The sequence below is a fragment of the Puma concolor genome, chromosome D4 (genome assembly GCF_028749965.1).
Source record: "Puma concolor isolate L17-30 chromosome D4, mPumCon1.1.hap2, whole genome shotgun sequence".
Taxonomy (NCBI): Eukaryota; Metazoa; Chordata; class Mammalia; order Carnivora; family Felidae; genus Puma; species Puma concolor.
In genome coordinates this window covers 1,490,011-1,504,874 of record NC_141679.1, presented here as the reverse complement: position 1 = coordinate 1,504,874, position 14,864 = coordinate 1,490,011, and the positions used below count along the sequence as shown (strand labels likewise).

At 51.1% G+C, this 14,864-nt stretch overlaps 1 protein-coding gene across 2 annotated transcripts in view; it reads right to left on the bottom strand.

Moving 5' to 3' along the window:
• FAM120A (family with sequence similarity 120 member A) overlaps positions 1-14,864 on the bottom strand; it is a 95,785-nt gene that overhangs the window by 55,410 nt on the left and 25,511 nt on the right. For both annotated transcript variants that reach the window (XM_086684779.1, XM_086684778.1), the window contains exons 4-5: positions 4,498-4,626; positions 3,872-3,968 (exon numbers count right to left, since the gene is read on the bottom strand). In XM_086684779.1, coding sequence (XP_086540905.1) covers positions 3,872-3,968; positions 4,498-4,626 — 226 coding nt within the window. The remainder of the gene's footprint in view (positions 1-3,871; positions 3,969-4,497; positions 4,627-14,864) is intronic.

Here is a 14,864-nt window from a genome sequence, read left to right as displayed (position 1 = left end):
GCAATCAAGGTTCACCCACGTCTCTCTATGACTTGATAACCCGTTTTCTTTTGCACTGAAGAACATTCCATTGCCTGGAGGGCCTACCATTTATTTACTCGTTGACCTGCTGAAGGACACCTTGGCTACTTCCAAGTCATGGCATTGTGAGTGCAGCTGCTGTATACATCGTGTGCAGAGTTTTGTGTAGACATAAGCTTTTAATTCCTCTGGGTAAATACCACAGAGCGTGACTGCTGGAACCTTATGGTAAGAGGATGAGCAGTTTCCCAAGAAACCATCACGTGGTCGTCCACGGTGGCCGGTCTGCGTTCCCGGCAGCTGTGACCGGGCGCTCCTGCCGCGCTGCCTCCTCACCAGCACGTGGTGCTGTCGGTGCTCCAGACCTCGGCGGTTCTGAAGAATGTGCAGCAGGAGCTCATCGACGTTTCACGGGGGAGGCCAGGAAGACAACACACGTGTATCTTCAGACTCACCGGGCCTCGGTTTCACTCACATAGCTCTGAACAAACACACCAGGATCGCTAGAGCCTACAACATCTCCATTCACAGACCTGAGGTGGGTGGGCCTCTAGCAGCTCTGTCGTTTTTTTTCAAAAATTCCAGCAATGATTCTGAAGCACAGCCAGGGTCTAAGGAGTATGGTTCATCCAGGAACCACACACGCTGCTGCCAAATCCATTCTGACATGTCTTACGTGCGCCTACATTCAGACTGGGGGACTCTGGTGGACGTGGCAGGCACCGTGTGCTGGGGCGGAAAGCACAAAACATAACCATCTCTAGGTCCCCGGTCCCAATACCGTGTTTCTAACAAATAAATTCCCACAAAATAAATACTAATTTCACCTGTAACTGATTTTTCAATTTTTTTTTTTTTTTTTTTTTTTTGGGACAGAGAGAGACAGAGCATGAACAGGGGAGGGGCAGAGAGAGAGGGAGACACAGAGTCGGAAACAGGCTCCAGGCTCTGAGCCATCAGCCCAGAGCCTGACGCAGGGCTCGAACTCACGGACCGCGAGATCGTGACCTGGCTGAAGTCGGACGCTTAACCGACTGCGCCACCCAGGCGCCCCTCACCTGTAACTGATTTTAAAAACCCACCTAAGAACAGATAGTTTCTGGGGGCCCACTCTACAGTGACAGTATGGACTGGATCCATCTTTCACCCTGAAAAGGACCACACACTGTGCAAACCAGGCCTCCCAGCCCCATGGGGCAACGGGGCAGGTGAGTGTGCATCTCCCCCTGTAAACTCCACACCCTCGGCCCCTGTGTGGAGAGCAGAGGCTTCCTCGATGCTGCAGAGGACCAGGGCTCAGAAGAAGATGCCTGAACCCGGCAGCCCTGCCCAGCGCTGGTCCACCTGACCTGGGCCAGACTAGGGAGGTTTTCCTTTGGAAGACGCAGGTTCCTGAGGCCCAGTGAAGACCCGGATATCGCAGTTCTGGGGTAGAACCTCGATTCCAACCAGGTTGAGAAAGCTCTGGTTAGAGCCAACTCTCCCCATCTTCACTCCCAACAGCCTCCAAGGGCTAGCATGATGCTTAAAAGATCTATAAAGCTATACATATTCCTGTTTCTAAAATGATTAATACAGACAGGTTCTAATGAATGAGAAAGTTACCTTCCAACAGTGGTTGTTGAAAATTCTGAATGTGTCTTCCTAGACAATAATGTAATGGGCCAAGGTCAAAAAAGACCATTTCGGATCTGTCTACTGCTTACAAAAACATGTTTATGGAAAATATGTGTTGGGTTCTACCTTGAGTTGCAGAGAAAGCCTCTCCCCAGTTCCAAGTTGCTCCTTCTAGGCTCTCCATTCCCTGCTCAGTGCCATAGCGGGAACCTAACAGCACTTAACAGGCAAAAGGCACTATCTTCACATTACTGTTTCTTTACATTTGTCAGGAAAAAAAAACAACAGAGGCAATTTCACATGACTCGGTTTCTGCTGGCTCCAAATTGTGTATGCAACTTGAAATGCACCTTCCTTGCCCAGTCTTCCCTTGACTTCTGTCCTGAGTCACCACACACTTCTGCCACCCCACACTCTCCGCTGCCCCAAACCCCTGCCCCGTGGCTGAGGTCTCTGCCACAGTCAGAAGCACCAGGAGACGCTGCAGAGAAGGCTTATACGGCTGGTTACTGCCCACATTGACCTGCTGGAAAATATCGCCCCAAACACTCAAATTCTTCACCAGTCCACCACCGCTCTCTAAAACCCACTGAGAGGAAGTGAAACTAAATTCCGGGAGTGTCACCTTCATCCATAAAATGCTTACCTCACGTGCTGTCTGATGACTTAAGAACATGAAAGCACTTCATATGACACTACAAGTTTTTCAGCAGCACAAACTTAAAAGCTAATTTAAAGCCCATCCTTTCTGCACACTGCCAACCCTGTAAGCAGCTCAGACCAGCGCCAACTAGTACCTTTTTCTCCGTCCTGCCTCCCCCTCCTGAATCAACGTTCTAGTCCCAGGTGCACCGCAGCGACCATTTCGACTACCATGCCACACGAGGCAGACACACAAGGGGCAAGGACACCCTTCTACGAGCTCCTCCTCAGCTCTGTGGCTGCAGACCGCTCCTTGTCTTCTCTAGACCCCCTCCCCCTGAGAACAAGGACAGTGTCACAGAGCATGTCATGTATATTTTCCATGTTAACATGCATCCAGGCAGCCATCTCCGTAACCAGGAAGCCTGAGGCCAGAGGCCGTGGGGTCAGAATGTTCGCCCCTGGCATCAGACCCTGCCTGTCACCTGTCCCAGCGGTGTCCACGGCCCCATGTGACCTTGCCCCACCATGTCACCCTCTGTCCAGCAGAGTGACCCCAAACCACGGTCCTCTCACTGTCCTGGTTAAACAGCTCTTCCTGGATTAAATCACTCGGTCAAACACCTTCCTACAGGAGCAGGAGGGTAAAGGTGGCCGGTGGGGCCCTGGCTGCCCCCGACCCGACACTGCTAGGGGAGGGGCAGGAGCCACTGCACAGAGAGTTAAAGCAAGGTGCTGAGACACAATGGCTGGTAGCTGATGGCCTTGGACAGTGACACTCAGAAACTGCAATGTCCCAGGCACAGGAAGACAAGCCCCGCCCTACGTGGGTCACAGCAGACAGGCCAGCAGAAGAGCCAATGCCACCCCGCCCTCCTCAGCCACTCGGCACCCTAGAGACTGCCACCAGCAGCCAGCACTCACCTGTGACCTATGGGCCCCCCATGCACACTGCTGCAGCGCTATGCCTAAGCAAGCCAACAAACGTACCACATAAAGAACAATTATCTGGGACATTCTGACTCTGGGATTAATCTTTTGAAACCAGTAAACAGTGGAGCTTGCTAACCACCCCAGGAACTGGAGGAAAACACCACAATCTCTCAGAGCTCCATGGCTCTGGGCCCAGAGAAAGGCCATTGGACTCAGGAAGGAGTCCGGCACGTCCACTCGGCTTCATAGCCTCCCATGACAGCATTACTCCCAAGCAGGCTCAGACAAATGGCTTGTAATTATTTTTATTGCCCGATTTCAAATCTGAGTCAAATTTGGTCTTTCACAAAAAAACAAAAAAACCTAGGCAACAAAACAGAAAACAGCCATCCGCTTTGCTGAAGTGGCCCAGAGGGCATCCCCGCAGAGCACGCCTGGACACCCCCCAGCCCACCCCTACTCCCAGGTCCGTTTCTCCTGCTCCTCAATCCTTGCAGGGGCTCCTACGGAGTCTTCCCAGGGGGCTCGGCTCTATGCGTCCCTGTAACTGCGGATGCCTCACTTCACATGAAGAAACCTCCAAGACTACTGGGCCAACATTTAAATCTCTTCGATGACTGCATGTCAGCAACCCTCACAGAGGCTTTGATTTACTTACCTAAGTAATGTGGTGGGTGAAATGCCATAGGCTTACTAGTCGCTGAGTAATATCCAATTGCTCTCTTAAATCGAATAACTTTGTCATCTGTTCTAGACTGAAATAAACGTAGGAAAACCTTTGTAAATCACATGCCACTGGTCATGTGCACGAACATACTTTCACAATTCAGCACGTGTCATAACCTGCAGCTTTCAAGTTACTAACAGATTAGAATAACGTTAAAATCTTCCTGGAAAATCAATGAATCAAACGCTACTCAGACTGACTCCTGGCACGCAGTCAGGAGAGCCGGGTCTGCAACGCAGCCCGCGGGGTCCCGGGCTTCCCCGGCTGCCGGGAGAGGGTTTCCTTCCCATCTCCCGCAAATGGGGCAGTGGTTTCACCTTTCCAGAGAGGCAGGGAGTTCACACCAACCTCACATCTTCTATTTACCCTGACCCACTCACATTCCTTTCCAGAAAAAGGTGGAAGAAATCCCTGACCATCGCCTGAAAGGATGGACAAGTCATGTCCACACTTCTACTCAGCCCACGTGACAGGTCTGTCTTCTTAGGAGAAAGGTCCTGATCATGGTAAAGAATCTGGGAGCAGCAGACCTCACAGGCATCCTCCCAAGCCCGTACCTGAGAATGCTGGAACACATCTTTAGCTACGGCATCCAAGTCTGAGGGGTCCTGGATGTTGCGGACGTAGTCGGCCACAGCCTTGATTACCACATCACAGGGCGGCAGGACTAGCTGGTGAGCCCGGACCTGAGAAACAAGCACACGGGTCAGCACATGAATCCCGCATGCAGGGCCGGGAAGCTGCAGGCAGCGCTTCCTTACACAGCCCCTCATTACCCTGCTGTGAGTCTCGGCCCGAAGACTGGTGCGGGAACTATTAAATACAAGCCAGCCACTTCCACCCAGCAAGGCCAAACGAAGCCTGGCAGCCATGCGTTACCTCCGACATGTCTGCAGCCAGACTCCCGTCAACTCCGAGCCCAGAACCCTGTGCCCCACCATAGTGAACATGCTGCGAGAGGCTGGGCTACGGACACTTCCGTTCTTCCTGCACAGCCAAAAGGAGGCAGTGCTGGGTGATCACAGCCCAGGTGCCAGAGCACCACAGAAAGGCAAGTCAGCTCTGAACAGGAGGGAAACGGTGTCCCTGACTGCCAATGCTGAGGGCCATGTCTGGTAAAGACACACGGAATAAATGTCGGAATATTATATTATCCGAGAATAGCAGATTCTACAAAAAGTAAACAGAATTAAAAAAAAAAAGGCTTTAGACTCTTTCATGAAAACTAAAAAACTATGAAAAAACGTTCAACTTCAGCTATAACTACAGTAATGCCCTTCTCTGAGAAATAAAGGTGAATCAGGTACTAACTATGTTTCTGGCAATTAAAAAAAACTCGAACGACAGCATGAAATAACCTTGATTTCCTATATGCAGCCACAAAGACCACAAAGGCCCCTAAAGACCCTGTGCCTCCAGAGCTGTCCACTCCTGCCCACCAGCGTGGGACTGTCCAGGTAAGCCCAGTGTCACCACAGTCCTCTAGGGTGCACGGGAAGCAGGGCAGCTGGCCTGAGAGGTAAGAAGTGAGGAAGGGCCATGAGCCATGGAGTGTGGTGGCTCCAGATGCTAGAAGAGGCAGGAAACACCCTTCCAGAGTTTCCAGAAGGAGTGTGGCCTGCTGACACCTTGATTGAGCCCAGTGAGACTGATTGTGAACCTCTGACCTTCAGCACCGTAAGATAACAAATCTGAGTTGTTTTAAGACACAACACACATACACGCAAAAGAAGAAAATCAGAAAACCTGAGCCTGAGCACATGACATGGAAGACCCACCAGAAAACCATTTACACTTTTAAGTCATCAAGAAAATTTTCAAGATGCACACACAGCAACCACTCTCGTTTTACACAAGCAACAGGTTTTCTGGAAGCACTGGTTGCCACGTCCGAGTCACGTTCTCAGGCCCCAGTGTGCCGGTCGTTAGTGCTCGTGAAGGCACATCCCAGCAGGAGGCCTGCAGAGAGCCACACACACGTCTGTGCACATAGATCACATGCTCAGTCCTAGAAACCCAGCACCCCATGAAAATGAAAGCCCACTGGCTCGCACATGCTCCACGGGACAAACCCCAGAAACAGCACATCCCAGCCAGTCTGGGAGGAACACAAGTCCTATCTGCTCTCCCACTGGCGGGGTGTATGGTCCCCCGGCGGGGCAGGAGCAGGGCCAGCTGGTGGCAGCCCAGGAGAAAAGAGTCAGAACAGAAGCCCCACGCTGTCCTCACGGAACATCTTCCCCTCGGTGAACGCACACGGAAACAGGGACAGCCGTGCGGCGTGGGCCTGGCTGAGCAGGTGCGACCCAGCACCCTGAGACCCTACGATCAGACCACAATGGCAAGCTGGCTGTAGTGTGAGGATGTTACATACAGAACAGACCAATGACGACACGGTGAGAACAGAACGAATGTGATACAAAAGTGGACAAAATATGAAAAGGGCTAGCCCCACTTGGGGCAGGAGCACTTGGGCAGCACAGGCCAACTCTCCTCAGTGCATACCATCTGTCCCGCCTCAGTGAAGGGGACCATCTGTCACTGTTGCTCCTGTGGACCATCCCTGGTCTGCGCCCGCCCCCAAGGCTGCCTGAGGGGCAGGTAAGTCCCCACAACCCGGATGCCCTCACTCCAGCAGCCCTGGCCAGGCCCAGGGGATGGCATGATGTGCGCTCGGCTCAGGGCACACAACGGGGGACTCAGTGCACACGAGAAGCTTTAATTCGGGAAGAAAGAGCACACAAAATAATTTCTAAAACTCAGACGGAACTGTTATAACCTCAGAACATTGAATGAGAGATTATAGAATTCTCAAAAGGATTTACCACAGAATTCCTTTTAGTAGCAAGGTTCCTGCTACATTTAAATATGGATATATTTGCAAACATCCCATTCATTAAACTTCTAACACTCTTGACAATGTTTAATTTGTACTTTCCTTAAAATCCTTGCCATTGCGTTGGGGCACCTGGGTGGCTCAGTCAGTTGAGTGCCCACTTCTTGATTTCAGCTCAGATCATGGTCTCATGGTTTGTGGGTTCAATCCCCACGTCGGGCTCTGAGCTGACAGCATGGAGCCTGCTTGGAATGCTCTCTTTCCCTCTCTCCGCCCTTCCCTGGCTCTGATGCATGCTCGCTCGCTCCCTCTCTCTCTCTCTCAAAAAAACATTAAAAAAGAAGAAGAAGAAAATGAAGGGAAAAAAACCTTGCCATGACACATATGGGAGAAATCACATGTTCCCACAGGCTGGAAAACTGAGTGCTAAGAGAACCAACCCAATGGAGAAAGAAAAAAGTCCCTGAAGATCCTGGCCACCCCAAATTTGGCTCCCTGCTCTCTAGATCTATACATGCCACATGCACAAAGGGATCTCTGCAGACGCTCAGCTGGTAAAAAAATGCATCAGGACTTGCTGACCCTCAAAAAGCATCATCATCTTACATGGCTAAATCTTCCCAAAGATGCTCTAGAAGAGCATGCGGCTCCCCCATCAGTGCAGCAACTACAGGAGAGTTAGAGCAAGATGTCACTGTCAATCTTAAATCAAAATTAACACTCAAACCACACAAATGAAATGTTTGCTCCTTGGCGACAAGCTTCAAAATATTTTTAAAAAGTTTGTTTTAATGTTTATTCATTTTTGAGAGACAGAGAGTGAGCGGGGGAAGGGCAGAGAGAGAGAGGGAGACACAGAACTGGAGGCAGGCTCCAGGCTCTGAGCTGTCAGCACAGAGCCTGACATAGGGCTCAAACTCCCGGATGGCGAGATCATGACCTGAGCTGAAGTCAGATGCTTAACTGAGACACCCAGGTGCCCCTGGGCTTCAAAATATTTTAATGAAAGTCCCACTTCTCCTTTGTTTTTTCTTTTAATGTTTATTTATTTTTGAAAGAGAGAGAGAGAGAGAGAGAGAGTCCATGCACGCACACAAGTGGGGGAGGGGCAGAGAGAGTGGGAGATAGAATCCGAAGGAGGCTCCAGGCACCAAGCTGTCAGCAGACCGTGAGATCATGACCTGAGCCGAAGTTGGATGCTTAACTGACTGAGCCACCCAGCCGCCCCTCCTTTTTTCTTTTCTTTCAGCAGTTGTACTTTAACTTTAGCCCAAAGCTTAACATTAGGAAAAAAGACAAAAGTTAAATAAAATGCAATAGTATACCTAAATTAAAGTTGGAAACGTGTACTTTCTGTGTCCAAGGATAGAAAGCAAATTCTGTTTAATTAAAAAGCAGGGGCCCCTGGGTGGCTCAGTTGGTTAAGCACAGCATTCTTGGTTTCGGCTCGGGTCATGATCTCATGATTTGTGGATTCAAGCCCCACGCTGGGCTCTGTGCTGGCAGCACGGAACCTGCTTGGGATTCTCTGTCTCCCTTGCTCTCTGCCCCTCCCCCACTTCTCAATATAAATAAATACTTTTTAAAAAAGCAAACGTTCATGACTATACACTTTTTACAGCACTTTGTAGTAATTTCAGTGATTGTCAGTTACTTGCTTTGCAAGCAAAGGAACAAAAATTTGGAGCTAGAAAAGACCTCCCAGAGCGGCTCCCTGCTTCCAGACAGGACAACCAGTGGTAAGCAGGCACTGCTTGGTGGGAGCTGGCAGTCACCTCCACACAAATTCCCTCAGCCGAGGCCGCCTACACGGAGCCTCATCTTTCCCCCACGGGCCCGTTTCCTACTGTGCTGCTCTCTCCCGTGGGTCAGGACAGGTGGAGGGTGTGGAAGGCGCTCAGGAAGGCAGCTCGTTCACATGCCCACAGGCCCGTGCCCCTGCTGGGGCTGCTCTGAATCCAGTGGTGTCAGCACAGAACACACCCACTGTGCAGGGACACAACCAAGTCCACGGAAGCCCTCGCCACACGCCTCTCAGTGCAGCAAGCAGCGGCCGTCACAGGCAGCAATGGGCTCCGACTCTTTAGGGCCCCGATTCCCCTCCCTATGGTACTAATTATTCAAGGGCCACAACCTGCATTAGCATCTGGCACCGCAAGAAAACAATCTCTTCCCATTCCTAAAAAAGGAAATAACGAGGGTCCCGCTACAGAATCAACTTTAAGCCGCCATGTTCTAATGTCTCACTACTTACGTATGTCTGTCATGTCATCTTGGTTACATTTCAAAAAATCAAACATTTTTCCACAAACTCACTTCAAGGCACAAAGCAGGGGCGTCTGGGTGGCTCAGTCGGTTAAGCATCCAACTCCTGACTTCGGCTCAGGTCATGATTTTGCAGTTGGTGAGATCGAGCCCCACAGTTCAGGAGACTGAATGGAGCCCGCTTGGGATTCTTCTCTCCCTCCCTCTCTCTGTCAGCCCTACCCCGCTTGTGGTCTCTCTCAAAATAAATAAAACATCAAAAAATAACAATAATAAATGACACAATGCAGTTACCACATGACATTTCAAATGTTAAATTAAACCCATTATGTCACAGCCGCAAAGGATTCCACTAAAATCCAAGACTCTCTCCCAGATGGATGCTGATTACGCTAAAGCCTCCTCTAACACTTTCTGAAATGTGCCACCAGAAAGGATCATTTGACAGGGCCTTGACTTTCACATGATGGAATGAAATGTTTCCACTGAAACAGCAACTCCCTTCCAGAGGTGACAGCACACCGGCAGGCGAGTGTGCTGTGGGCTAAGGCTTCGGCCACCTTGTGTAGACACGGGGCATCCCGCGTGGTGTCACACGGGATGACACAAAGACACACAAAGCCACAAAGACAAGGGGAAGCTAGCTGTACAATCAGTCGTTTCTCTCACGAGGTCAAGGCACTGGCCCATGCTCCATTTCTGTACACATCCTGCCCTGCTCCTCGGAGGTTTCAATCCCATTCACGTTTTTTGTTTGCTTTTTAAAACAAAGAAAATGGGTGTTCCCAAATCCACAGATTATATTTTTGTGTTGGATAACTTTTTTCTCCTTTTTAGAGAACGAATATTCTGAGAATTTTTCTTCACTTCGGCTCTTGTCTTTGCACCTCACGCCAGCATGCTGACAAGAGCCCAAATGTGTTCCCACCGCCCCACGCCTGTTGCTCCGTGAGCGGTGCGGCACGTGCATCTTTGCCGCATCTTCAGGAAACGAGCATCAGCAGTCTGATACACGATTTCGCTGAGCAGGTTCACGTACACCAGCTTCCTAATAGGAAAATGTACCCCCGCACACACCCTGGGAACTAGTCAAGAGCCAATTACACTGCATCACAGATGCGTGCACACGTGCAGTTGAACCCCAGGATATGCGGTATTCCAGGCCCGGGCAACAGAGCCAACAGTGAAGTTTCACCTGTTGGTTAAATAATCTTTACATGGGGCACTTAACAGTCAGTTAAGTGTCCCACTTCGGCTCAGGTCACGATCTCACGGTTCGTGAATTCGAGCCCCGCATCAGGCTCTATGCTGACAGCTTGAAGCCTGGAGCCCGCTTCGGATTCTGTGTCTCCCTCTCTCTCTGCTCCTCCCCTGCTCACGCCATCTCTCTCCCTCTCTCTCCCTCTCTCTCTCTCTCTCTCTCAAAAATTAACACTAAAAAACTTTTTTAAAGTAATCTTTATCCTGTTTCCTTCATACAGAATAGATGATCCAGGGCCACTGAAGTCTTTGTTTATAGTGATGGGAATCTGAAATCTCAGACGTTCGTGGAAACAAGAAGACATTCGCGGAGCACCCACAGCAACAAGCGTGTGGGTGTGCAGCCCCCAGGAGGTCACCACAGGGGATACCTCATCACCCACCGCTGTCCCCACCTGCACAAAGGGCTGCACAGCTGACTTCAGCGAAAATATTTATAAAGCACATTTGAAAATGTCGTCTAGAGTGGACACCAGATGGGGAGACGGGTGCATGTAGCTGGACATTTGACTTCGTAGCACATTAGTTTATGGTAAACAATACAGTTTGTGACTTAAAATATTTTTTTATAAAGATACTTAAAAAATATAAATGTTAGAAATCCAAATACTCGGGGCGCCTGGGTGGCGCAGTCGGTTAAGCGTCCGACTTCAGCCAGGTCACGATCTCGCGGTCCGTGAGTTTGAGCCCCGCGTCAGGCTCTGGGCGGATGGCTCGGAGCCTGGACCCTGTTTCCGATTCTGTGTCTCCCTCTCTCTCTGCCCCTCCCCTGTTCATGCTCTGTCTCTCTCTGTCCCAAAAATTAAAAAAAAAAAAAAAAAAAACACGTTAAAAAAAAAAAAAAAGAAATCCAAATACTTGAAAGTGAAGCAAAGGTAAAAATATGCAAATTACAACAGATTCGTGTCTTTGTTTTGTTTGGAAAATGCTGCAGTTGTATTTTTATTCTGCTAATAATTATGTCATCATAATTATGTCAAGGTTCACTGGTATTTTATTTCGCTTTTGAAAATCTTATAGCGTGCTGTTAGGGATTAGGTAATAACATCAACATTTTCAAGAAGTTTTACATCAAGTATTTACACAGGTACAGTGCTAGCATTTTGGTTAGTCTAAAATAAATTTTGACTAAGTGAAAAAAACAGGAACAAACAAACCCTTCATGAAGATCTCTCTCAGCTTGTGTCCAAACTTTGCAGAAATGCTATCTATCCATCATGTATGTTTCTGCAAGTGCATGGATGTTCAATTCTTTATCCTCTCATCCAGCTAACTGCTCAACATGAAGCCATAAGCAAACTGGAACGCACATCACTGTTACATCACCTGCCAGGACAGGGTGACTGTCATGGCTACTCGGTCCCCCTCAGGCCGGTCGTTGCACAGCATCTGGCTTGAGCTCTGAGAGCCATGTCAATTCCCACAGACTCGCACACTAACTGAATAAACACACCACAAAACCATGATTCTGGAGCTTGGTACTGCGGCTCCCACACGACCTCCTGGCCGCACGCTGGAAGACAGGTGAGAGGAAGGCACCAGTTTCACTAACGGCTCTGCTGAAGCAGAACCTGACCCCTCCATCACCATTAGGAAAGCTGCAAAGTGTGAGGACGGTACATACGGAGCAGCCTCTCAACGCCCTGACGTCAGAGGCTCACAAGGAGACACCTGCTGGCCAGGCTCCAGGAGGTCCCTCAGAGAACCCCGCAGACAAGCATCACTGCATTTCACCCTCATGCCACTGCCGTGTGGTGCACTCTGGATGTCCCAACAGGACAGAGGGGTCCACCAAGGCACTCGCGGAAGCACCCAGTGGGCGGCGCGGCCACGGCCCCAAGGCAGACCACACCCTGGTCTCCAACCTTCTAAGTGACACCTCTTCTAAGGTTGAGATGTCTTTTCTATGAAGCAATGGCAGGTGGCGAGCTTCTTTTCCTTCTGATATTCCTACTGAAATGGTTTATTAAGAACAGGCAACACTACAGTAGCCCTCCCCCCCCATCCTTTTTCTTCAACAGACCCGTGAAACCCAAATCCACGCTACTGACGAAGGGAGCCACGGAAAGACCAGGCACAGGAGAGGTATGAGGTCAGACTATGTCAGATGTGGGGAAGTGGGGCCTAAGGGCCCAGGGCTCCACACACAGATGAGCAGTGCCACCAGAGGCGGTCAGGAAGGGCAGGGCGGGTCAGGAAGAGTCAGACCAGATGCAGGAGGGGGCAAGAATCAGAGACACCCGCCAAACTCTACCCTGGACATCACAGGGCCAGTTGGTATCACTCTCTAAGAAACAGGATAAACCCACACGGACAAGCTGGAGTGCCACATCTGGTGTGCACACAGAGATGCCCTGGTGGGTGGGGGTGAGACACACGCTGCAGTCGGGGAAGGGGTCTCGCTGGACACTGGGTCCACTGGATAGTCATCGACATGTGCCAGAAAGCAGGAGGCCACAGCACGGTGCGGGTGGACCCTCGGGAACCCACACACAACAGGAGTCAGGGAGGGGACACGGCACATGAGGCACACAGAACCAGGCTGGGGTCCAGGAAGCAAGGCAGGGGTTTGCAGGGTGAGGAGAGCAGGGGGCTGAGGGTTGAGTGTTTCATGCCCCCCGGAGGTGAAAACCATTCATTAATTCATGGATGTCAACTGTGTCCTCAGCAGCCTTGAACCAAGGCCAACTGTGGCGGCCCAAATTCAGCGCGGGGTTAAGCTGTTGGACCCATTACTAGAGACCATCTTCAGGAGACATGTGGGGGAACAGGGAGCTGGGAGGAGGTGGGGAAGACTGGAGCACAAATACAAACCGAGGTCCACGAGAGCAAAGGGGCGGGTGTGCAGGGCCGCAGATGAGAACACAGCACAGACCAGCCTGGGACCGAGCGGAAAAGGGCCATGGCCATGGGCCTGGCCGGGGGAACGGGCAGCAGGGCCAGCCCCAGCATGGGGCGAAGGGCCTGTAAGTGGGGGCAGTAAAACCAGGAGAGCCTGGAAGACAGCAACGCATGTGTACGACACGTTCAGGAGGGAGGGTCACCTGCGGACACCTGCAGTCCAGTTCACACCGGGAACCGTGATTTTCAAATCCGTTTTATAGAGGTATTTTATGTGCAATAAAACCCATCAGCCTCAGGCAGACAGGTCACTGTGTTCTGAGGAAGGCAGACCTCAGTGCCGCCGCCAAACAGTTGGAAAGAGAGCCCTTCCACAGCCCCATGGCCCCCGTGCCCTCACAGCCAGCCCCAGACAGCGACTGCCCTCTGCTTCCTCTCCGAGCGCCACTCTTTCTGGGCTCACACAGGAGTCTCAGAGAGCTCCTTCGTGTCTGGCATCTGCCATTTCAGTGAAGAGAAGTCTGCTCCTTCCCCACTCCCAGGCCTCCCTGTGTGACTCTTCCACCCACCATTCACCAGCTGACCGTGGGGTCGGCTTGAGGTCCCGTGGGTCACATGGCAGGTGCGTGCTCAACGTTGTAAGAAGCTGCCCGGCCACATCCAGGTGGCCACTTGGCTGTGCTCCCAGCAATCACCTGTCAGAGCAGTGGCCACGGTGGCGGTCCCACCGCCATTCCCTAATGACGCGGAGGGCCTCTGTGCACCTACTGAACATTCCAGAAAATGCCTGTTCAAACGTCCCCCCATCTTTTCTGGCTGGGTTGTATCTTCTTACTGTGCTGTCCTTTACAAATTCTGGCCACGGGTTCCTTACCAGAGACACACTCTGTTCCTTTCCCTCAGCCACTTGCTTTTTATGCACTTCACTAAGAAATCCTTGCCTCAGTCCAGGTCACAAAGATCTCCTCTTACGTTTCCTCTAGTGTTGATTTTTACTCTGGAGTTGATTTTTATATTCTTTTCACTTTTGCATAGGGATGTCCAGTTACTGAAAACACCAGCCCTTCCCCCTTCCGACCATGTGTCCAGGCCTCCACTGGGCTCTACTGCGCTCTGCTGACCCAGTGACCGGCCCGTGTCAGGACCACACCTCCTGGGTTAGCACAGCCTCACACGGAGATGTGAAGCCCTCCAACTCTGTTGTCCCTTCTCAACACTCTTGTGGTTTATTCTAGGTCCTCTGCAGTTTCACATGAATTTTAAGCTCAGTTTTCAATTTCTACAAAGAAACAAGCTTGCTAGGATTCTGATAGGGAAGTAGTAAAATCTAAGTAAGTCTTTGAATCCATGAGCGCAGTGCTTATTTCCGTTTGTTTAGGTCCTTCCTCAGCCGCAACTGTACATTTTCACTGTCAGGTCAGGTGTGGTCTCAGCCAGGGACGGCGCCGCCCACGACTCCCATCAAGGGAGGAGGTGGACATGGAGCCCGAGGCAGGTGGAGCTGCCCAACCAGCTGGCGAGGGCCCACCAGGAGGTTCGGGCTCCCGGGGGAAGGGAGACACCGGCAGGTGAGTGGCGGGCCCCCGGAGGCCCAACAGCGAGTGTCAGCGCGTGAGAACACTACCAGCAGCACGTGGTGGTAACAGAGGGAGGGGTAGTGAAGTTTAGGAGGGAAGACGGAGCTCTTCTGGGAGGAGACCCAGGGCAGCACTCTGGGCCCAG